This window comes from Garra rufa, chromosome 4 (genome assembly GCF_049309525.1).
Source record: "Garra rufa chromosome 4, GarRuf1.0, whole genome shotgun sequence".
NCBI classification, from domain to species: Eukaryota; Metazoa; Chordata; class Actinopteri; order Cypriniformes; family Cyprinidae; genus Garra; species Garra rufa.
In genome coordinates this window covers 4,514,768-4,539,329 of record NC_133364.1, presented here as the reverse complement: position 1 = coordinate 4,539,329, position 24,562 = coordinate 4,514,768, and the positions used below count along the sequence as shown (strand labels likewise).

At 33.4% G+C, this 24,562-nt stretch overlaps 2 protein-coding genes across 2 annotated transcripts in view; both read left to right on the top strand.

The window, feature by feature from the left end:
• LOC141333496 (conserved oligomeric Golgi complex subunit 5-like) overlaps nucleotides 1-15,369 on the top strand; it is a 104,592-nt gene extending 89,223 nt beyond the window's left edge. The window contains exons 16-22 of the mRNA XM_073838515.1: nucleotides 1,742-1,804; nucleotides 3,902-4,005; nucleotides 7,640-7,877; nucleotides 9,815-9,891; nucleotides 13,040-13,166; nucleotides 13,562-13,641; nucleotides 15,141-15,369. Coding sequence (XP_073694616.1) covers nucleotides 1,742-1,804; nucleotides 3,902-4,005; nucleotides 7,640-7,877; nucleotides 9,815-9,891; nucleotides 13,040-13,166; nucleotides 13,562-13,641; nucleotides 15,141-15,252 — 801 coding nt within the window. The 3' untranslated portion in view covers nucleotides 15,253-15,369. The remainder of the gene's footprint in view (nucleotides 1-1,741; nucleotides 1,805-3,901; nucleotides 4,006-7,639; nucleotides 7,878-9,814; nucleotides 9,892-13,039; nucleotides 13,167-13,561; nucleotides 13,642-15,140) is intronic.
• A 4,124-nt stretch (nucleotides 15,370-19,493) lies between these two features.
• On the top strand, nucleotides 19,494-22,547 carry LOC141333438 (transcription factor E2F7-like). Its single transcript, XM_073838453.1, has 5 exons — nucleotides 19,494-19,588; nucleotides 19,676-19,969; nucleotides 20,078-20,228; nucleotides 21,043-21,264; nucleotides 22,465-22,547. Exons 1-5 carry the CDS (start codon nucleotides 19,496-19,498, stop codon nucleotides 22,545-22,547), a joined length of 843 nt encoding a protein of 280 aa, XP_073694554.1. The 5' UTR covers nucleotides 19,494-19,495.
• The last annotated feature ends 2,015 nt before the right edge of the window (nucleotides 22,548-24,562 follow it).

The window sequence follows — 24,562 nt, the reverse complement described above, 5'->3', positions numbered from 1 at the left end:
CTTGATTTAAGAATTTTTAGATATTTTGGCTGGAAACAAGACAAAAAAATCGAAGTAAGAAAAGCATTTTTTGCAATGTGGGAAGGTCAAATAGTTTGATTTGTTCCTTACACAAAGCTATGATATAGCTTTCGCTTGAAATATAGTCTAGAAGGTCTAAGAACTACTTAAATGGTGTCCATTATTTTTCTAAACATCTTTTTTGTGCTTCCCATAATAATAATAATAATAATAAAAAAAAAAAAATATATATATATATATATATATATATATATATATATATATATATATATATATATATATATATATATACACTGCTGTTCAAAAGTCTGGATCAGTACGATTTTTCTTCTACTCAAAGTTCTATTTGTATGATGCAAAGCTGTGATGCAAAGCTGAATTGTCAGCATCATTACTCTAGTCTTCAGTGTCACACGATCTTTCAGAAATCATTCTAATATGCTGATTTATTATCAGTCTTGGAAACAGTTGTGCTGCTTAATGTTTTTTGTAACCTGTGATATTGTTTCAGGATTTTTTGATGAATAAAAAGTTTAAAAGAACAGCATTAATTCACAATATAAGTCTTTGCGTTCACTTTTCATCAATTTAACACATCTTTGCTGAATAAAAGTATTAATTACTTTTAAACAAAGAAAGAGAAAAAATGTACCGACCCCCAAAGTTTAAACGGTAGTGCATATTGTTAGAAAACATTTCTATTTTAAATAAATGCTGCTCTTTTTAATTTATTTATCAAAGAATCCTAAAAAAGTATCACAGGTTAAAAAATACAAATATTAAGCAGTAATATTTAAGCAGTAAATTCTGTTTTAAAGTATATTAAAATATAAAACCATTTTTTTTTATTGCAATAATATTTAACAATATTACTGTTTTTTTTCTGCATTTTTAATCAAATAAACGCATGAGCAATGATGAGCAAAAAAAAAAAAACATATCCCAAACTTTTGAACAGCAGTAGATGGTAACTATCCCTTTAAATCTCCAAATAAAACCATTTTTATTCAGTTAGTTTGACTGGCATGTACCAATTTTGCAAAGTTTGTGTAAAAATGTTTCAGTCTGTCTAAATTTCTTTTCTTAGTAGCTGTCCGGATAATCAGAAATTTAACCAAAGTTCTGGTTTGGCCCCCTGTAGATGTTTTATTACCAGATGATCGTAAGAATTCACTCAGCAGGATGCTTGAAATCATTGTTCCATGCCAAGAAAAGGTTTTGTAGGGCATTCAAATAGAAGTCAGCGTGAAGTTATTATAGACTCCTGCTGGATTATAAAACTCCTCTATGTGCGGAAAACAGTCCACCTGTCTATAAAGAGCATATGGCTGCAGTGTGACTTTACTCAGTCTTTTCTCAAGAGACAGTCTTGAGAAACTGCAGACTCACCACCGGTCATATCTGTACAATATGAGTGGGGATATTTCACGAGTGGCTTTTTTAGCACCAGCTGATGTAGTTCCCAGTCTGCCCCATTAAAAAAAACATGCCAGCAGCAGGCAAAGCTTTTTCCTTGCTGGTGTGATTAATAAGGTAATAAAAAGAGATTTCTCTATGATTAAATATTTAAACTGGAGGTGATCAAAGTTTTACTGGTGGAAAGTGAAGGTGCTTGTTGCAGCAAGGTTATTTTTTTAGGACTGGAGTTTGAGTGAAGATGGGAAATATTGTTCAAGGGCTCTCAATGTTGAACGATTGCTGACTTTGAGTTGTTTTTCAGGTTATATCTGGACTGGGTACCTTCCCTCCGGCAGCAGAGCAAGCGCTCACAGCATCTTTAGAGGTAAGACACAAACAAGATTCTGTTTACACTACTAAAAAGATTTGTAATGTTTTTAAAGAAGCCTCTTCTGCTCACCAAGCATGCATTTATTTGATCCAAAGTACAGTAAAATTCTGAAATATTTTTACGGTTTAAAATAACTGCTTTCTATTTGAATATATTTTAAAATGTAATTTATTTCTGTGATGCAAAGCTGAATTTTCAGCATCATTACTCATCTTCAGTGTCACGTGATCCTTCAGAAATCATTCTGATATGCTGATTTGCTACTCAAGAAACATTTTATTATTATTATCAATATTTAAAACAGTTCAGTAAATTTTTTCAGGATTCTTTAATGAATAGAAAGATCCAAAGATCAGCATTTATCTGAAATAAAGCTTTTTTTGGGGAGAAATTATAGAAATTTATACTTTTTTTTGATCAAAAGTGTTGATAAAGACATTTATAATGTTACAAAAGATTTCTATTTCAGATAAATGCTGTACTTCTGAACTTTCAATTAAAAAAAAAATCTATTTAGCTGTTTTCAACATAATAATAATGATTTTGTTAGATTTCTGAAGGATCATGTGACTAGAGTAATGATGCTAAAATTTAGTTTTGAAATCACAGAAATAAATTATATTTTAAAATATATTCAAATATAAAACAGTTATTTTAAATAGTAAAAATATTTCAAAATTGTACTGTTTTTGCTGTACTTTGGAACAAAGAAATGCAGAAGAAACTTCTTTAAAAAACATAAAAAATTAAATGCAAATTTAAAGATGAAATCCAATCAAGTCTGGTCATTGTAGATGCACAGTAATAACAGCAAGTGTAAACGAGTAAATGACCACATTAGTAACATTTTATACATCTTTTTGGTTTGAATATCACCTCAAAGCAGGTAATGTCCTCTATATTCACAGCATTCATCCGAATTTTGATAGAGATGCTGCAGCTGTACACAAACACACACACAGTATAAAGGTGGTTTTGGAAAGTAATTGGGTAAACATTGAGCTGCTCCGAATTCAGCGCTCTCTCCCCTGAGGTAAATTGGCTATCAGATGAGTAAACTGGTCATTCTCTTCCCCTTCGTCTCTTTTAACAAAACCTGCCAGCTGTACGGATACACTCACACGATTTAACCCTTGATCTTTAAGTGTAAGCAATAGTCCAAGGTGAAAACACATTACCACACTTTACCGCCCGCTGTCTTTAGAGTTGAGGCAGTGCTCTCCTCCCATGTAGGGCATGGCATCTCTATATCGCTGTCCCAAATGGCTCACATAATGTGGACATACGGTCTTGTGGCCTTCATTTGCACATTGACCCATAAAGTCCATGAAAGCATGGTTATTTTACTACAAGTGGCAGTTCTAAACCAGAACACAACCAGCGTTGTGGAAAGTTACTTTTAAAAGTAATGCATTACAATATTGAGTTGCTCCCTAAAAAAGTAACTAATTACATTACTTAGTTACTGTTTATGCAAAGTAATGCATTACATTACTTTTGCATTACTTTTTAAATCTGGACAGGGCTTGCTTGTTTGTTTTTAATATAAAAAGATCTATTTTTGGCAAATGTAAAAGCCTTTTTTACACTAAACGCAACAGTACGAAATGGGACACCAACACCACCCAAGATCCAGTTGCCGCTCTGGACAAAGAATGACGGGAAAAAGCTGAGTCTGCTGAGTATTTGACGACCAACTTTGTTGTCAAGGAGTTTAGGAAGAAGAGATGTGCAGCAGAGATTTGCTCTTTATCTCCTGCTTGCAGGGGATTTTGCCGATGACCGGCCCTATTTGGTCAGAGAGACCTATTGGGTTTGCATTGATGTCGCTCAGAGATGGAGAGCCGGATAAGAGCCTAGGACGAGCTGCCGTAACACACATGATGGTCAGACTGATGTCCCATCAGCAAATGTCAGGCAATCACATGGGAGAATAGAGAGCAGGTGTTAGCACAAGTCGCAATGCAACCGTGTGAGGAAATACTACATGAACCAATGACCTTCAAAAGTTTTCACACCCGTTCAATAACATCTCTTATTGTTTACTTAATATTCATTAGCTAACTTATAGTTTTTGTGTGTCTCTTGCAGTCGGTTCAGGCTCTGATGAGTAGTGCCGTTCAACCACTGCTAAATTCTGTTACCGACTCCGTCGAAGCAATACTCATTACTATGCACCAGGAGGATTTCTTTAGGTAAGCAAGCAACACATGCACTACATTACTATCAGAGCTGGGGAGATTACTTACTAATTGTAATCCGTTACTGATTCCAGATTACATGACAAGAATTGCAGTCATTACACATTTTGGGTAAAATAACCAGATTACTTTTCACCTAACTTGTTTATCACATTGATTTAAATAGGATTATCTTGTGCCATAATAATGTAAAAAATACAAAGAGTAAGAAAATATGTTCTATTCATTGCAACATTGAACATTGAACATGAAGTGCAATAAACATTATATTACATCAAGGTTTCCCAAACTAGGGTTCATAAAGGAACTGCTTGGGGTTTGTTTTTAGTTGAACCCATACATTTATGGGTTTAGTTAAAATCAGTCTTGGCCAATAGACTAAAACATATACTGTTTTGGTAGAGAAGTGAAAAATGCGGGACACATTTTTTTACATCGTTTCATAATTTACAAAGAAAATAAAAAAAAAAAAATTTTAACTTCCCTTTTTAAAAGAATCAAAAAGATACATTTAAAAACAACAGTGTAATTGTAATTCAATATCATTTTCATAAGTTGAAATTTAGGGGTTAGTTTTCAGGACAGCCACCTCCCAATTGAAAGTACCCAATAAATTATGATTTTATTTATATATTAAGTTTACTAACATTTTAAATATTATAGTGGATTTCAATAGATAATTGAAGGGTCTTAAAAAAAACACCTAAGATTTCAGTATCTAAATGCATTTTAAAATTGTTTTTGTGGCTCATATACTGCGTACCATTCCACGTAAGGCTACTCAGTCTGCATAAACAGTATGTTGCACAACCTCAGTAGTGTCCACTTATCATTTTGCAAATTTAATGATTATTTTTCAGGTTAAGTGCAAAACATTGTGGGATACCGTATTCCATGCAGTAAGGTTATTTTCTAATGGACTAGCTGTCCAAAACAGTAGTCAACTAGTTAGTCAGTGCTCTGCAGCTGGAAAGCGAGAAGCCTAACACTCCAGGCACACTTAATTTTCACATATATTTGACCAATTTCAAAACACCACACAAAACAAATGAGAGATGTCAAAATTGCTATTTATGGTTGTACAAAAACTGGGTTCTCCCCTCGTGGGCTTTTTCTCAAACACTAACATGACATTTGGGATTGTGTGCCCTATTTAGTCTTGTTGAGGGCAGTTATGAGACCAGGTCTCTCTCAGCTAACCATATTTCATTTTCAACTCACTGAAAGCAGAGACAGAGTGTAATGGCTGTGCTATTGTCATAGTTCTTTACCATTAAACAAAAAGTTACGGTGGCACTGCCAGTATTTTGAAGTCTGAATTTCTCATGTTCAGTCTTTAAACTTTACAAATCTACATTCAGTTATTGCATCTGTGATGCCATGAGACTACAGACTGCAGACAAATGAATGCGGGGATGTACATGTGTGTTTTATAATGGACACATTCCCTAAAGATTCTCTCTCTGTATTCATCTCTCGTTTTCTCCTCCACTTGCTCTCATTGGTTGGTTTGGGCAGTCCAGTGAATACAACAGAGAGCGATGTGCCAGCGTTTGATAACATTTAAACCGTCACCCCTGTGATTCAGCACGGCTTCTTTTGTCCACATCTCTCGTCCCCTCAGGGCCATTGGAGTCAGGCTTGGTGGGCTTGTTTTATTTCTGTCCCTGCTGTCAGGCACTCCTGAGGGAAGACAGCAGAGAAATAAACATGCTATAGAGACGGCTTTGTCCAGAAACACCCCCGGTTTGCCTGTCGGCAAAAGTCGCTAAAAAGAGTTTTCCTCCTTTGGAGATGAGCTAAAAGGGTGAATCTCACAAACCAATGTCTGAGAGTCCTATTTTAGTCCAAATGTAAAGACATTTATATAAGATATATATTGCATAAAAGATAAAGAACCATTTTAGGTAATTTTAGGTAATAATATATTATGGTTGTATTTATAGTAGTGCTTTTGATGTATGCAGATTTTTTTAAGAAATTAAAAAGTGTCTTTTGTAGTATTTGAGACCCTGGACCATAAAAACAGTCATACATTTTTTTAATGAGATTTATTTATCATCTAAAAGCTGAATAATAAGCTTTCCATTGATGTACGGTTTGTTAGGATAGAACAATTTTGGCTGAGATACAACTAATTGAAAATCTAGAATCTGAAGGTGCAAATAAAATCTAAATATTGAGAAAATTGCCTTTAAAGTTGTCCACATGAAGTTCTTAGCAATGCATATTACATATTACTAATCAAAAATTACGTTTTGATATATTTACGGTAGGAGATTTACAAAATATCTTCATGGAACATGATCTTAATATCCTAATGAATTTTTGGCATTAAAGAAAAATCGACAATTTTGACCCATACAATGTATTTCTGGCTATTGCTACAAATATACCCATGCTACTTAAGCCAGGTTTTGTGCTCCAGGGTCACATTTATACTCAAATATAAAAAAAAATACATGCTGTATTCTAGAAGTTAGAAACAAAAATGAATAATTATAACAGAAATACACATAACGATAAACAAACTCAATGAGCTTTATTGAAGCATGAAATGCTTGAACACTAATATTTTAAGGTAAAATATTTTAAAACGTACACTGTAAACAAAATCTGTAGAAATTACAGTAAATTACAGTATTACTTGCAGCTGGTTGCCAGTAACTTACTGTAGATTTAAATTTATGCTATTTACTGGCAAAAGTTTGTTGAAAGTTAATTGAACATTAAACATTAACAAGTCTTTATCTTTACAGAATAAAACTAAAATAACAGCCTCATGCAAAGCATTCTGGGAACCAAAATCTGAAGGGAAAAAAAAAACAGAAAAAGGTTGATGAAGGTTTCTGGTTCCCAGAATGCTTTGCAGTGGGTTGTTAATGCATAGTTTTATTCTGTAAAGATACAGACTTGTTAATGTTTAATGTTCATTTAACTTTGAACAAACTGTTGCCAGTAAATAACATAAATTAAAAATCTACAGTAAGTTACTGGCAAACAGCTGCAGAACTACAGCAAATTTTTTACAGTGTAGTTTTGATTAAGTTTTATTATATTTACAATAGGAAGTTTACAATGATCTTAATATTCTAATGAATTTTTGGCATCAATAAGTTTGACCCATACAGTGTATTTTTGCCTATTGCTACAAATATACCCGTGCTACTTAAGACTAATCTTGTGGTCCAGGGTCACATTTAGACTCAAATTTAAAAAAAATACATTTATTGTATTATTGATGTTAGCAACAAAAACTAATAATTCTAACAGAAAAACATAACGATAAAGAAACTTGAATGAGGTTTATTCAAGCATGAAATGCGTGAACATTTTCATTTTTAAAATTTAAAAATGTAACGTTATCGTGAGATTCACCCAAAAATGACCTCCTATGTGTTTAGAGAAAAAAACTGACTGTCACTTGCTAAAAGGCATTAACACGACCTTCCTTTTCTGACGTTGTGTATGTATTTCAGCAGTTCCAGTAGCAACACATTTATGATATTGATTATGTGACAAAGGAAATCAATGTGTTGCTTGTAGCTGTAGTCTACGCTTACATTACAAGATTACAGTACACTATTCTTGTGTGTGTGTGTGTGTGTGTGTGTGTGTGTGTGCCCAGTCCTTTACCAGCAGGTGGCCGTCCAGACGTGCCATGCTCTCTGTACATGCGTGAGCTGCAGGGCTTCATCGCACGTGTGATGAACGACTACTTCCGCCCACTGCAGTGTCTGGACTTCTTGTACGACAGTACAGAGAACATCGCCCAGCGTGCCATCACCCTGTTTATCCGCCACGCCAGCCTCTTGCGCCCGCTTGGAGAGGGAGGGAAGATGAGGTTGGCGGCTGACTTTGCTCAGGTGAGGAAAATGAGAGTCAGACTTCCTCATTCATCTCTCTTAATGAATCTGTGGCTCTTACTAATTGTCTTTTGTTCATGAATCGCAAAGTTATTGGGAACTGGGGCCGCAAAACAGCATAAAAATTGTCCTTCGAAAGTGTTCTGGAAAAAACAAGTAAAATGTAAGCATCTATTCATTGAATTCAATTCACTGCTCTTCAATTAAATACATGGTGCATTTAAACAAAATAATTCATTCGAAAGTAAAAACTCACCCTCATGTTGTTTCAAATGTGTATTCAACTTTCTTTCATCACTGAAACACACAGAAAATGGAAACTGGAGCTATCAAGCACCAAAATAACATGAAAAAACACCATCAAAATCATTTTTCTTAAGTCTTCTGACTTCATTCATTAGCTTTTCTGTGAAAATTCACCATAGCTCTCAAATCAAATGTATTGTATGTTTATACCAAATAATTAATTCAAAATAAAACTCACCCTTGTGTTGTTTAAAATCCATATTCAGATTTCTTTCATCAATTAAACACAATGTAAATGGGGAACTGTGGCTGTCAAACTCCAAAATGACAAAAAACACCATTAAAACTGTCCTGAAGTTTTCTGATGTTGTGCATTAGCTTTCTGTGAAAAACAAGCAAAATATAAGCATTCATTCACTGAAAATTCAGCCCACTGTAGCTCTCAAATTAAATGCATGGTGCCTTCAAACCAAATAATTCATTTGAGATCGAAAACTTACCTTAATGTTGTTTAAATCTGTATTCAACTTTTTCATCACTGAAAAGCACAGTAAATGGAAACTGGGGCTTTCAGGCTCCAAAATAACATAAAAAAACACCATCAAAGTTGTTTTTCTGAAGTCTTCTGATTTCATACATTAGGTTTTCTGTGAGAAACAGAGCAATAATAAAGCCTTTATCCACTGAAAATTCACTTCTCTCAAAACCCTGGACCACAAAACCAGTCTCAAGTAGAAAGGGTATATTTGTAGCAATAGCCAAAAATATATTGTATGGGTCAAAATTATCGATTTTTTTATGCCAAAAATCATTAGGATATTGAATAAAGATCCATAAAGATATTTTGTAAATTTCCTACCGTTAATATATAAATTGATTAGTTATATGCATTGCTAAGTGCTTAAAAGTGTTTTTTTTTTAATATTTAGATTTTTTTGCACTCTCAGATTCCCAAATAGCTGTCCAAATATTGTCCTATCCTAACAAACCATATGTGACCCTGGACCACAAAACCAGTCTTAAGTCGCTGGGGTATATTTGTAGCAATAGCCAAAAATACATTGTATGGGTCAAAATTATTGATTTTTCTTTTATGTCAAAAATCAATAGGAAATTAAGTAAAGATGTTCCATGAAGATTTTTTTGTAAAATTCCTACTGTAAACCTATCCAAATGTAATTTTTGATTAGTAATATGCATTGTTAAGAACTTAATTTGGACAACTTTAAAGGTGATTTTCTCAGTATTTTGATTTTGTTGTACCCTTAGATTTCAGATTTTCAAATAGATGTATCTCGGCCAAATATTGTCCTATCCTAACAAACCATACATCAATAGAAAGCTTATTTATTGAGCTGTCATATGATGTATATATCTCAGTTTTGTCAAATTTAACCTTATGACTGGTTTTGTGGTCCAGGGTCACATATATCAAAGTAAAGCTTATTTATTCTGCTTTCAGATGTTTTCAGATGTGATAAATAAACCTCAATTTGGATTTGTGGTCCAGGGTCATATATATGGTGCCTTTAGACCAAATAATTAATACTCACCCTTATATCATTCCATATCAGTATATAACTTTCTTTTGACCAAGAAACACAAAGTAAATGGGGATGTCAAGTTCCAAAAAAGCTACAAAAAACATTTAGTTTTCTGGAAAACGCTGACTTTCTTTGCATCTGTTACAGATGGAGTTGGCCGTGGCTCCTCTCTGCAGACGTGTTTCAGACCTGGGTAAAGCGTACCGTCTTCTGCGATCTTTCAGGTGAGTCTTTATTTACAGTCTGGATGATGTCAGGTGACTTTATCTTCCTGTCCTCGAGTGACTGCACACAGTTCCTGAAGTCACACACTCAGAGTGATTTTGTGTCTATTTTTCACACAAACGCTCTCAATTTGTGTTATACTTTGTCTCCGTCCTTCCCCTGCTGAGACAAAGAGGTCGCCTGGAGTCTTCCCTCTGAAAATTGCTGTTAATTAACAAGAGAGAGAGAGAAAGGAAGGTTATTAATGTAGATGCTCGTCTGATTAGCTGAGGAGAAGTCAGTGTCAAATTATGTGTCCGGATAATACTCTAATGCTCACCTTCCGTTGCTCCTTTGTTGTTTTTGTGGTTGACTCATGACAGCTCCTTAGTCTTGGTCTTGATTTATCGTTGCACGTCGTTCCAAATGAAATTTATTTGTCGTAATCTTTCATTAGAATGTAATAACTTGCATGTTTTTTTGTTTCAAACTCTTTGCAATTATGCATAAATGTGAACAGAGATGTGTTAATGTTTTGTTGTTGGACCAGAAAGGAAGTTGGCATTTAAGTTTTTATAGTTCACTGCACTGGTGCCTCATGTTATGAACAACTTAACGTTCAAGTTTGATTAAGGCAGCATGCTTTCTCCATACTTCCTCCAGGCAATCTAATAAACACCAGTGAGGTCTCACAGGATAGCTAATCAAATTAAACCGCTGCCATCTATGCCAGCTCTGGGAGCGATTGCCGTGCATGGATCCCTCATGAGCAAGGGCCGATTCCCCACGAGCAACTTTATTTTACTCAATGAGCGTGTGTGTAAGCATGCAAAATGATGCATGGCAACCACAGGGGAAAGATGTTATTACAAGAGAGCCCAAAGATAGAGATAACAATTATTACTATGGAGATATTTGTCTCGTTTGATCACTGTTGAGGGACCGTAGACGGCAAGTAATGAAATTTTTGACCCGAACAGAGCTGCGACTTGTAAATGACATTGGTTTCTTTTTCATGCTCATAAACTTGTTTGATTAAATAGAGCCTCGCAGCTAATAGAGTACAGGGACATAGTTACCCTCTAGATATGTGTTTAAATTTGGAGTTGATTCATGAAAGTGTCTTGTGATTTTTGTGACCTTTTTTCTCTGTTGGCTTGGTTTGCACATAAGGATCTTTGCTATGGAAATACCAGTACTACTATTACTATTGTAGAGGCTTCTGTATTTTGCATCCTTGTTAATGCACCCCTTTATTGCTGGCTGAGCAAAACTGGTTAGACTATCACTTACTGTGCTTTTACTTTTACATATATGTATATTGGCTGGTGAACGATAATACATATTAAATAAAATGCATAGAATTGCATTGTTTTCTATTTATGAAAATAGTGATGCAATTCATTAGTGATGCAAAATCATTATCTTGCAGTTGTCTTGCAGTTTCTTCCCATGGAAAAGTTTATGAAAATAGTTGTGCATTTAAAATTACTTTAAATAAGACACATAAGATTCAATTTACAATCTTATTATATTGCATTCGCAGACTTGCATCATTTTCTATTTATGAAAATAGTGATGCAATTAAAAAAAATATATCAATATAGCATTGCACAAGCTGTACTTACAACTGGTTGAGAAAAGGTGTGCTTTTACTTATGCAACCGGATGTACGATTTTCAGCATCGAACAATAATGTTTGAAAAAATGCAAAGACTTGCATTATTTTCAATTTATCAAAACAGTGGTGCATTTAAAATTATTTTAAATAAGACTCATAATAAGATTTAATTTCGTCTCGTTGTATTGCAACGGAGGACTGTATAAAGTATACTTACCTCAGCTTGTTGTGACCTGTGCATTGTTTTCCATTAATGAAAATAGTGATGCGATTAAAAAAAATTATATTGTCTTCAAGCTAAGATCAAGTAGCATTGCACAAGCTACAGTGCAGTTTGTTGAAAAAGTGTGCTTTTACTTACTACACAGTTGGATGTACAATTTTTGGCTTGTGAACGATAACTTCTGAAAAAGTGTACTTGTATTTGTGTATATATATATAAAAATAGTGCTGCACTTAAAATTATTCTAAATAAGACTCATAATAAGATTCAATTTACAGTCTCCTTGTATTGCATTTGAGGACTGTTTAAAATATACTTACTGCAGCTTGTTGAGACCTGTCCGTTGTGCATCCATGAATGAAAATAGTGATGCAATTAAAAAATATATATTAAAAAAGCTATACTTACCACAGTTTGTTGAGAAAAAGTGTGCTTTTACTTACTATGCAATTGGATGTACGATTTTCGTCTTGTGAATGATAACTTTTGAATGCAAAGATGCAAAGACTTGCATTTTTTTCAGTTATAAAAATAGTGCTCCATTTAAAACTATTTTAAATAAGAGTCATTATAAGATTCAGTTCAGAATCTCATTGTATTGTATTGTATTCGAGGACTGCATGAGTTGTACTTACCGCAGCTTGTTGAGACCTGTGCTTTTAATACATCTTAAATAAAATGCTTAGACTTGCATTGTTTTTTTATTTATGAAAATAGTGATGCATTTTTAAACAATTGTTATATTGTCTTATAGCAATGATTAAGTACTTACTGCAGTTTGTTGAGAAAAGATATGCTTTTTTAACTTTCAATTTTCAGGTAAACGATAACATTTTTTTAAAATAAGCCTCATAATAAGATCAATTTACATTTCTCATTATATTGTATTCAAGGACTGCATATGTTTACATGTAAAGGATGTACAATTTGTGTTTGGAGAGTGATAATACATATTACTTTTTTTAACAAAAAATGCATTGTTTTGCATTTATGACAACAGTGGTGTAGTTAAAATGATCTTATATTGTATTCGAGCACTGCACTGGCACCAAAATAAATCTCAGATGTGATTGAAACTAGGACTTTTTTTTCCTGTTACTGAAATATCATTTGCATCTTGTCAGCAGTGAGTAGATATCTGCTGTGAACCCGCTGGAGAATGGCATTTGAGCTCCATTTTAACATGTCACAGACATTTGGTGAATTTCATTGGACTTTTTTCCATATGCACCTACCTTCCAGATCTTCAGCATTCATTTCAGGCTCTAAATTGCACACAAATTGTGATTCCCAGTGAATATCAATATATTTGTCTCTGTTTCAGACCGCTGCTGTTTCAAACGAGTGAGCACATCGCTAGCAGTCAAGCGCTGGGAGATTTGATTCCATACAGCACCATATTGCATTTCCTGTTCACTCGTGCCCCGGCTGAACTCAAATCACCACATCAGGTACACACACACATAAACACACACACACACACACAGCTGCACTAATGTGGAGAGATGAAAACCTCTTGGTTATAGATCCTCAAGGATTGAGGTTTTAGGTTCGGGTGTTAGCAAGCAAAAGGTTTCTGAGGTCAGATCCTGTTTATTATGCCCTTGAGCGGGGCAATTCACCTCAAGTCGCCCCGTCGCGACTGTCCCTGTGACTGACCTACTGTAAGCTGCTTTAGATAAAAGCTTCTGCTAAATGACACATTTCATTTTGAGTGCTCGGACTGGAAAAAATTAAGATATTTTTAGGCATTTTACAAAATGAGGGTTCTCTAAAATAGCTTTAGCATGGGTGGATTTGTAGAGCTCTTATGTACGACTAATATTGCTTTTTCCTTTATAAACAGAGAGCAGAGTGGTCCATCTCTCGCTATTCTCAGTGGCTGGATGATCATCCATCGGAAAAAGACCGTCTCACTCTTATTAGGTAAGATCTGACACTTAAAATTTCAACTGTAATTTACCATTGCTAGCACTTTTACAATAAACATTCCCAGTGACACCCTCTGGTGGAAAACTAACACCTGTTTGCTTTTGGCTATAATACCTGTCAAACTAGAACTGTCAGGGTTCCCACAATCACAGAAAACCTAAATATTAAGGAATTGTAATAAAAAATAATAATATAACTAATGCATTTCTATGAAGTAATAATTAAGCAAAAAAATATATATATATTTGTTTTTGTGCATTTAGAAAAAAAATTGTTTAGATTGCATTTAATAAAATCAGTTTCTTATATATTTATTTAAATGTCTACAGTATTTTTTAATTTTATATATATATATATATATATATATATATATATATATATATATATTTATTTATTTTATTTATTTTTTATTTTTTGCATTTAGAAAAAAAAGAAAAAATTTAGATTGCATTTAGTAAAATCAGTTTCTTATATATTATTATTTAAAAAATTTCCAAGTTGATACAATGCATATATTTATGTATTCTATTGGTGTTCTATTAATAATGTATGTGTGTGTGTGTGTGTGTGTGTGTGTGTGTGTGTGTGTGTGTGTGTATATATATATATATATATATATATATATATATATATATATATATATATACTTTTTTTATGCATTTAAAAAAAAAGAAAAAAACATTTTAGGATGCATTTAGTAAAATCAGTTTCTTATATATATATTTGTTTTTGTGCATTTAGAAAAAAGTTTCTTAGATTGCATTTAATAAAATCAGTTTCTTATTTATTTTACTGTACTTTTTAAAATTATATTATTATTTTTTTCATTTAGAAAAAAAGAAAAAATTTAGATTGCATTTAGTAAAATCAGTTTCTTATATATTATTATTTAAAAAATTTCCAAGTTGATACAATGCATATATTTATGTATTACAGTAGTATTGTATTAATAGAAAATAAAAGTATATACATATATACAAATAGTTCGGGGGCATTTAGAAATATTTTTTTATTACATTTAGTAAAATCAGTTTCTTACAAATTAATAAAACATGTCCAAGTTGATGCAATGCATAAATTTATGTTTTCTATTACAAATATTTAGTCACTATGAAAATTTCAATGATATATCCATAGTTTTTATTTATTTTTTTAGTTTTTTAGTTTTTTTATTTCCATGATTTTTCCATCAATTTTACATTTCCAGGTTTTCCATTATTATGAGAATCTTGACATTTCTTAAGTGCATATACATTTTTCTGGTTATGCTCAGTTCTAAATTATTTCACAGGCTAGAAATTGCATTTTATGTGTGCAGAGTTTCTAAAATGATTATTAAAAATCCCTAATCATAGAAACTCATACTAATTCAGGATTTCAGACCAGAACTGAATTTCTCAGTGCACCATCAGCTCTCTCTAGTGGTGCTCTGGAGAAAATACAGCTTTTCCCTTAGTGAATGTAATTTAAAAAGTGACTTTCCTTTGTTGCAGAGGGGCTCTGGAGGCATACGTTCAGTCTGTCCGAGCCAGGCAGGGGAAGGAGTTTGCCCCGGTGTATCCCATCATGCTCCAGCTGCTGCAGAAGGCCACAAGTGTCTCATAGGATCTGCAAACAGAGCCCTGTCTTATCAGAATAATGTAGACCAGGGGTTTTCAAACCTGTCCTGGAGCCTCCCCTGCCCTGCACATTTTGTATGTCTCCCTTATTAGGCACACCCAATTCAGGTCTTGCAGTCTCTACTAATGAGCTGATGATTTGAATCAGGTGTATTAGATGAGAGAGACAAGCAAAATGTGCAGGGCAGGGGAGGCTCCAGGACAGGTTTGAAAACCCCTGATGTAGACAATTTGTCATAAGATATATTTCATAACATTATAATGATTGTTTGGTTGAAGTCGGAAATCAATATGTAAAGGTTTGCAATGTATTTTATGGGTTGTTTGGTTACTACTGGGTTTAATAAGAATAATAATGACAAAAAATAATGTTTTGCTGGGTGCCACAGTGTGCAAAATTATTACTAAAAACAGTATGTAAATGATTAAAGAATATCTTATGCCTTCATCACAGACGTCTCATTCAGGTTTGGATTTATAGCTTAATTATATCTCTGACAAATTAGCTTTTCACATGTTTTCATTTATGAATGCTTTTTTTGCAATGACAATTTTTATCAAATTAATGCAATGATTTCTGACAATGCTGCTTTAAAAAGGACTTGTATTTATCACTATCATACAATTTTAAATAACAATAGATGGAGTTTTTGAGCTCCTTTAAGTTAGAAGTACGCTACACAATAGGTTAAGAGGCATAACACTGGTTAATAGTACATTACAGGCTGTCAGCTGTATTACTGTAAGCCTGGTGAATAATAAGCTGCCTCTTAATATTCAGCTCTGGTTCTGGTTCAGTTCTTCCTGTCTGTGAATCCTCAAAGTCTTTTCTTTTGCCACCAGGGCCACTTCAGCCAATCTTCAGAGACAGGAAATCCTCTTTTCATGTCTGTCTCCATCTTACGCTCTCTTTTCACAGTTTTATTTGACCTACACAGAGCAATCCCAGATTTTACTGTTTAATATGTGTCTGTGGACTTGCCAGTAATTCAACTTGTCATCCTCGCCAGTTTTGCATAATCATGCAAATGTGATTCATCCACTTGACTAACCACTCCTTGAAAAATTAAATGGATTTAGACGGACAGTTAGTCTGAATTATTTTACTTTGCTGTAGCATTGCAGTGCACATTTGGCCTCAACTAAATAACTGATCTTGACATATACATGACTTTAAAGATGATGAAATGTAACATGCACCCAAACAAATACATACAGATTATTAAAATCTATGTAAAATGGAAATTAAGCCTTACCCGGTGTCTTCTTGTATCTCAGCTCTCTCAAATGCAGTCAGAGGATGAAGACCTTAAATATAGATTAGAAAAAGATTTGACATCTGCTGAAATAATTTAAAAAAGCAATAATCTGATAATATATATCAGTATCAATTATATATATATATATATATATATATATATATATATATATATATATATATATATTGTTAAGGAAAAAAGAAAGCATTTTTGTGCATTTAGAAAAACAAAAAAACTATTTAATTGCATTTAGTAAATCATTTATTATATATTAATAAAAAAATTTACTGTATTTTTTTTTTAAGGAAAAAAATTTTTTTTCGGTTGATCAGTTTCTTATATATTAAAAAAAAATCCAAGTTGATGCAACACACATATTTATGTAATGACATAGAAATTTATGTAGAAATTATGTTTTAAAAAAAACTGAACTGAAGAAAAATGCACAATTACATGAATTAATATATGGTATTGATTTGATTTTACATAGTTTTTTAGTTCAATGGAAAGCTAATTTATGACCCTCATCTGCCCCTCTTTGATTAGTAGTGTACATTGACTTAATTTGGACAACTTTAAAGATGAATTTCTCAATATTTTGATTTTTATTACACCCTCAGATTACAGATTTTCAAATATTGTCCTATTCTAACAAACCATACATCAATAGAAAGCTAATTTATGACCCTTATGGCTGGTTTTGTGGTCCAGGGACACATATATGTACTTTATATTGGTCATCTGCCCCTCTTTGATTAGTAATGTGCATTACTGACTTCATTTGGACAACTTTAAAGATAATTTTCTCAATATTTTGATTTTTATTACACCCTCAGATTACAGATTTTCAAATATTGTCCTATCCTAACAAACCATACATCAATGGAAAGCTAATTTATGACCCTTATGGCTGGTTTTGTGGTCCAGGGACACATATACGTACTTTATATTGGTCATCTGCCCCTCTTTGAATAGTAATGTGCATTGCTAACTTAATTTGGACAACTTTAAAGCTGATTTTCTCAATATTTAGACTTTTTAGCACCCTCAGATTACAGATTTTCAAATAGTTGTATCTCGGGCCAAATATAACAAACCATTTATTAATGGAAAGCTTATAAAAGCTTATTTAATCTACCTTTTGACTGGTTTTGTGGTCCAGGGTCACATGTACGTTAGGTTAAAAGTATTGTTACTTATGTTTATGACATTTGACCTGTTTTATTGGGTTTAAACATGTTTATTAGTTAGTAAGAAGGCTAGATACAGTATTTCTGTATGTCTTACTCTATTGTTAGATAAAATATTCTATTTTTGTGTTCATGACGTTGAAAGTAGGCTTATGTGGGGGTAGTTTGTGGGTGTTGGGATCCTCTCATATTACACTCCTTCGCGCGACAAACCCCTCAGTCGCGCCAAAACCCCACCTGTGTCACTCACCTTTTGTTCCTGCCTGAGACTGTCATTAAAAGCAGCCAGGAGACATTCGCCATTGATATAATGGCAATTAATCATCTGTGGTGATTAATTATGTCCCCGCTGAGTTAAAACCTGAGGCGCGCCTGTAATAACCTCAGAAGCACATCAAGAAGAGCGCGCGCCCACAGCGCGCCGACTGCCCCGCCAACAAACCCCCACAGGCTTGGTCAGAGCGCGTCTCTGATTGGCTAAGAGAGGCGCTCTGAGGCATTTCCTCCTCGTTCGGCCAATCGCCGTTGATATATTTGCATAGCAGCGACGTGATTGGCTGAGAGCTGGTGTAACTCTTCAGAGCGCCAGAAAACAAGCTTTAGCGGGTGATTCATATTCGCTTGACCAGAGGTACGACTGAAATAAGCTCAGATCTTCTTATTTAGAAAGAAAATGATGTTTATTTAAGAAGGAAAAGAAGCGATCACCTTTTGCAAAGGACTTATTTACGTTTTCAGGATTTCCTTAATCAAGGACGGAAGTTTAAGGTAAGAATATAAAGTTAACATTACTATCTGACTAATGTAAAAATCATATAAATGATCTCTTCAAACTCAAGTTTGAGTTTTACTGACAAACATTTTATTAGTATTCAAATATTCAGAAAAGGAGGATGTATATAAAAGGGTTTTTAATATTATAAGCATCCTGCTTAACTCCTACAAAACAATGTAAAATAAAACATAAAATATCGTGACAATCATATTAATGTAAATTATTTCAAACGTTTAATCGTTATATTTTTTTCTTCTGAAAATCTGATTTCGTTACCAGGCAACTGGTGAAATATTTGCGCCAAAATCTTGCCACCATCATCAGATCAGATCACTTTTTGAGAATCATGTGATCATTAGTCATTACATTATGGTCTTTCGTTATAATAATGTAGTGTTATTATCTAGCAGTGTTTGAATAACTTGGCATCATGTTATAATAACTTCATTAGTAAGTAACATACATCACATTCATACTTTACACATATTAGTATATTCATACTCAGATATGGAATTCAAGCAGATATATACTATATAATGTAAAATTGTTGGTATTACATAGTAATAACAATGCAAAACCAGTCATAAGAGCCATTAAGCTGTAAATAAATAAGCTTTTCATTGATATATGGTTTGTTAGGATACAACTATTTGAAAATCTGAAATCTGAGGGTGCAAAACAATCTAAATATTAAGGAAATTGCTTTTAGATTTGTCCAAGTGAGCTACTTAGCAATGCATATTACTAATCAAAACTTTTTTTGATATATTTATGGTTGGAAATGTGCAAACATGATCTTTACTTAATATCCTAATGATTTTTGGCATAAGAAAATCGATAATTTTGACCTACACAATGTATTTTTGGCTATTGCTACAAATATACATGTGCTACTTTGGGCTGGTTTTGTAGTCCAGGGTCACGTATTAACTCATCATCTACATGAACTAATTTACTAATAGCATCTAATGACAAATGATTTTTCTGGGGTTTTTTTAGATGGAGATGAAGTGTTTAACTTTAAAGGATTTGCTTAGTGCGAGGACGCTAGTGAATAAGACAGGCTCAGATGATACTGGCAACAAGAATGACCAGAAAGTAAGACATCTAAATGTAATTAAAGCATTATTTTTGTTTGCAATACATCTACTGCCCCATTAGATTAACTTCTACCCATGATTTCAGGAGAACATCTGCATGGACCGAAGAAAAATGACACCACTGAAGTGCGAGACAGCAGCTGTGAATGGACTTAGGAGAGTTTCCAGCCCAGATATTGCCCATATAACCCCTATTAAACATGTGGAGAAGGTCCATCCGGACCCCTGGACCCCAACAGCCAACCTAAAAATGCTGATCAGCGCTGCTAGCCCAGATATCCGGGACAGGGAGATGAAGAAAACCCTCTTTAGACCCATTGAAAATGAAGAGAAGGCAATAGAGGAGGATGAAGAGGAAGAACTTGACGACTCGTGTCAGGTATGAAAAGAATTAGTCTAAATCAGTGTGATGTTTGGAAACTTAAACACACAATTCATCTTAAATATGTTCAGTAGACTTAGCTGGTTGTATCTCTCTGTTTTGCAGTATGAAGCGTTGGACGATTCTGAGAGGAGACCCAGTCGCAAACAGAAGAGTTTGGGGCTTTTGTGTCAGAAATTTCTGGCCTTGTACCCTGATTACCCAGAAACCTCTGAGATCATCAATATTTCTCTGGATGAGGTGGCCACACGCTTGGGTAAGAGAAAATAACTCCTATACTGAATCAAATCCTGTTCGATATCACAGAGAGAAGAGGGGCAGAAGGGCCAATATAAAGTAGATATATGTGACCCTGGACCACAAAAACCAGTCATAAGATTCATAAATAAGCTTTCCATTAAGGTATGGTTTAGAAAATCTGGAATCTGAGGGTGCAAAAAAATCAAAATATTGAGAAAATCGCCTTTAAAGTTGTCCAAATTAAGTTCTTAGCAATGCATATTAATCAAATATTAAATTGAGATATATTAACAGTAGGAAATTTACAAAATATCTTCATGGAACCTGATCCTTACTTAATATCCTAATGATTTTTTGGCAATATTTTACATAATATTTACAAAATTAGAAATAAATTATTTGGAAGTGAGTTATTTAAAAAGTAATTAATTTAATACAAATTAAACAGATCAATGTATTTATATTTTACATAATAATTAAATAAATCATTTGAGAATTGTTTATATTGAAAAATGTATGTAAAATAAACTTATTTGTATTAGATGGCAAGCCTTTGATTCTCTGATCGTACTGTAGTATTTTTCACAAATAAATGCATGTTTGCTGATGAATTTCTGATGTTACATGAGAAAGTATTATAGCGTTTATTAATCTATTGCTAATAATAGAAAAGCAAACGCTATTTACTTTCTTCTCATGCACAAAATAAGAGTCATGAACGGAATCAATATGAAAGTGCTTCTGATGCATCTTCCAAACATAAAAATGCTATTAAATAAAAATTGCATTTAGTAGTAAATTGCAAGTAGTAACTGGCAACTGTGACGCAGGTGTTGAGAGGCGACGTATCTACGACATTGTGAACGTACTGGAGTCTCTAATGCTGGTGAGCAGAATGGCTAAGAATCTGTACGTGTGGCACGGACGTTCAGCGCTGCCGCAGACCCTGCAGGACCTCCATCAGGCGGGTCGAGAGCAGGGCTACCATCTACAGATGGACCAGAGAGAAGGAAGCAGCCCGTATGCCGCCCACCACATGCAAAACACACACGGTATGGCATGCAGACATATTCCTGTTCATACTTTTTTTTTGTAAAAGTATTCGATTTGCATTGCATTGCATTGCAAAAAAAAAAAGAAAGAAACTCGTCTCTACTCATATACAGTGCCTTGCAAAAGTATTCATACCCCTTCATTTTTTTTCAAATTTCGTTTTGTTGCCGCATTATGTTAAACTGCTTTAAATTAGTTTTTCCTCGCATCAATTTACACTCCATACACCATAATAATGGCAAAGCAAAAACCAGATTTGCTAATTTTACAAATTTATTAAAAATAAAACACTGAAATAAGTACATTGCATAAGTATTCATACCCTTAACTCAGTACCTAGTTGAAGCACCTTTACAGCCTCAAGTCTTTTTGGGTATGATGTGACAGGCTTTGCACATCTGCATTTGGCAATTATCTGCCTTTTTTACCTCACCTTTTCACCTCTCAAGCTCTGTCAGCTTGGATGGGGGCTAGCAGACATTTTCTAGAGTCCTAGTTGTTCCAATCGTCTTCCATTGTGGATAATGGAGGCTACATGCTTCTGTGAACCTTCAATGCAGCAGATTTTTTTCTGAACTCTTCCCTAGATCACTGCCTTAACGCAAGACTGTCACTGAGCTCTACAGGCAGTTATCTTGACCTCAGGACTTGGTTTTTGCTCTGATATGCATTTTCAGCTGTTAGACCTTTTCTGAGAGGTGTGTGCCTTTCTAAATCAGACTCATTCAAATTAATTTGCCACAGTTTAACTCTACTCCAAGTGTAGTTACATCTAGAAGCAATATGAATGCTCCTGAGCTAAAAGGGTATGAATACTTATGCAACGGGATCTTTTCAGTTTTTTATTTCTAATAAATTTGCAAAGTTGCTTTGTCATTATGGTGTATGAAATGTAGATTGATGTGGGAAAAAAGTAATTTAAAGCAGTTTAACATAATGCTGCAACAAAACAAAATGTGGAAAAAAAATGAATACTTTTGCAAGGCACTGTATATTGCACTTAAACGGTTTATGTTGAAACCATAGTGACTGTTGCCCCATTAACACTATTATTAGTGTCTCACCCATGTGTTCCATTAATCGGTCACCAGTTAACAGCGTCTCGGTCACAACACTGGTTACCAGGTCTTTGTGTTGATCACTGGTAATCCCATCACAGCACAGGGACTCTTTGTTATAAATGTACCATGTTCTCACAGACAGGCCAAAGAAGAAAGCTAATTATCCAGAGGAAGATGAAGCTGCAGGTTTAGACATGTTTCTGTTTGCTGAGCTCCTGTAGGGGTGATTTGATTAAATCACAACACTGTTGACCTTCATTTGGAGAAACTACGCTCAGTTCAGTAATAATATAGTTCATAGGTCACTGTAGCAGGGCTATAGGTACTATTTCTGCTTTTAACAAAAACTAAATAAATTAGTATTTCATGCAAAGTTATTATATTTAGCTGAAACTATAAACCTTTGTTACATTAACTAAAATAAACGTAATATTAAATAAAATAAAAAATTAAATACATACTTTCGCTAGCTGCAATGCAGTTTCTCATTTTATTTAATTTTACTTGATGTACTAAAATAACTAAAACAAAATAAATAAATTAGTATGTCATGTAAAGTTATTAGATTTAGCTAAAACCATGAACATTTGTGTCTAAAATAAACTAAATATTAATTTTAAAAAGTACATTTTTAAATGCACACTTCAGCTAGTTGCAATGCAGTGTTTCTCTTTAACTTGATGTACTAAAATAACTAAAACTGAAGTAAAATTAATAAAATCTATATAGACATTTAAATGTGTACATATAAAACCAAAAGTAAAATTACAAAGAAAACAGAAAATATAAAAATGAACCTAAAATATTAATAAAAAAAATTATAAAAATCTGCATTGAAAAAGTATATATGACAAAAACAAAATTACTAAAACTTAAACTAAATATTAATTTAAAAAACGTATAATAGTAAATTAACACTAATGTCATGAACAATCCAGTGCTTTTTGTCTCTTCAATGCACAAATATAGAAGTTATGGCAAATATGATGATTATTTATGTTTATTCTGACATAAAAAAAAAAATAAACAAATTAGTATGTAATGCAAAGTTATTATAGTTAGATAAACCTAATACTACTAGTTTAACTTGATGTACTAAAATAACTAAAAGTGAAATACATTAATTCAAATCTACATAGAAATGTATATTTTTATAAGAATAAAAATCTAAAAATGAACCTAAAATATTAATAAAATAATAGTATTTCAGTAATAGTAAATGAACAATCCGGTGACTTTTTTCTATTCAGTGCACAAATATAGAAGTTATGGCGAATATAAACATTATTTTTTGTTAATTTTGACATTTAAAAAAAAAAAAAAAACACACAAACAAAAAAAAATCTCTAGTATATACTGTAATTTTCCATGCTTCAAACTAAATCATTTGACTTTTAAAATGCACATTAAGTTATTTGATAGCTCTGGTATGTTCTGCTGATGAAATAAAAGCTGCTAATGATTTTAGCCCCAGTAATTCTGTTAAATAGCTTTATATAATGCCCTTAAACTTTTAATTGTTCAAGGTGAGCAATTTTGCTACACCCAGCTGTTTAAAATCGATATTTATTAGTTTGTTTGCTCAGGATCCAAGTGTTTAATTTCACAAGATTTGAGCATTTAAATGAATCTCTTCGTGTTTCCTAAATTTGATGTCTTGATAAAGAAATGAAGCATCCTGCTGTCCTCATCTGGATCCTCTGATGTGGTTATTGTGTTCTGGCTGGCTTCTTGTCCCATGTGGCCGCTGTCTCTAAGCAACAGCTTTGCTTTCTAACAAAAGCTTATTACCGTCCCGTCATGAGGGCAGGAGTCACTCGACCAGCCGATTCACCGAGCAATCATAGCATTCCTCATATCCACTAACTCTGATTTTCTGCTGCCAGTCAGCTCAGATTTATTCACTCATCCTTTATTCATGTCTTCCATTGTCTTTATTTAGTGTATAAGTTGTTAAAACTGAAAAAAAGGATAATCCTTGATTTATCAAGAAATGTTTTTTACAGTTTCCTAAGTTGCTGTATGATTTTTCGAAGACCTTAATTTTAAAGACTAATGCATTCACTTTACTAATGCGTTCACTTCCAAAACAAAAAATTTACAGATAATGTAGTCTGTCACCCTCTTGTCATTTAAGATGTTCGTGGCTTTCTTTCTTCAGTCGTAAAGAAATTATGTTTTTTGAGGAAAAATTTCAGGATTTCTCTCCATATATTGGACTTCTATGGAGCCCCTG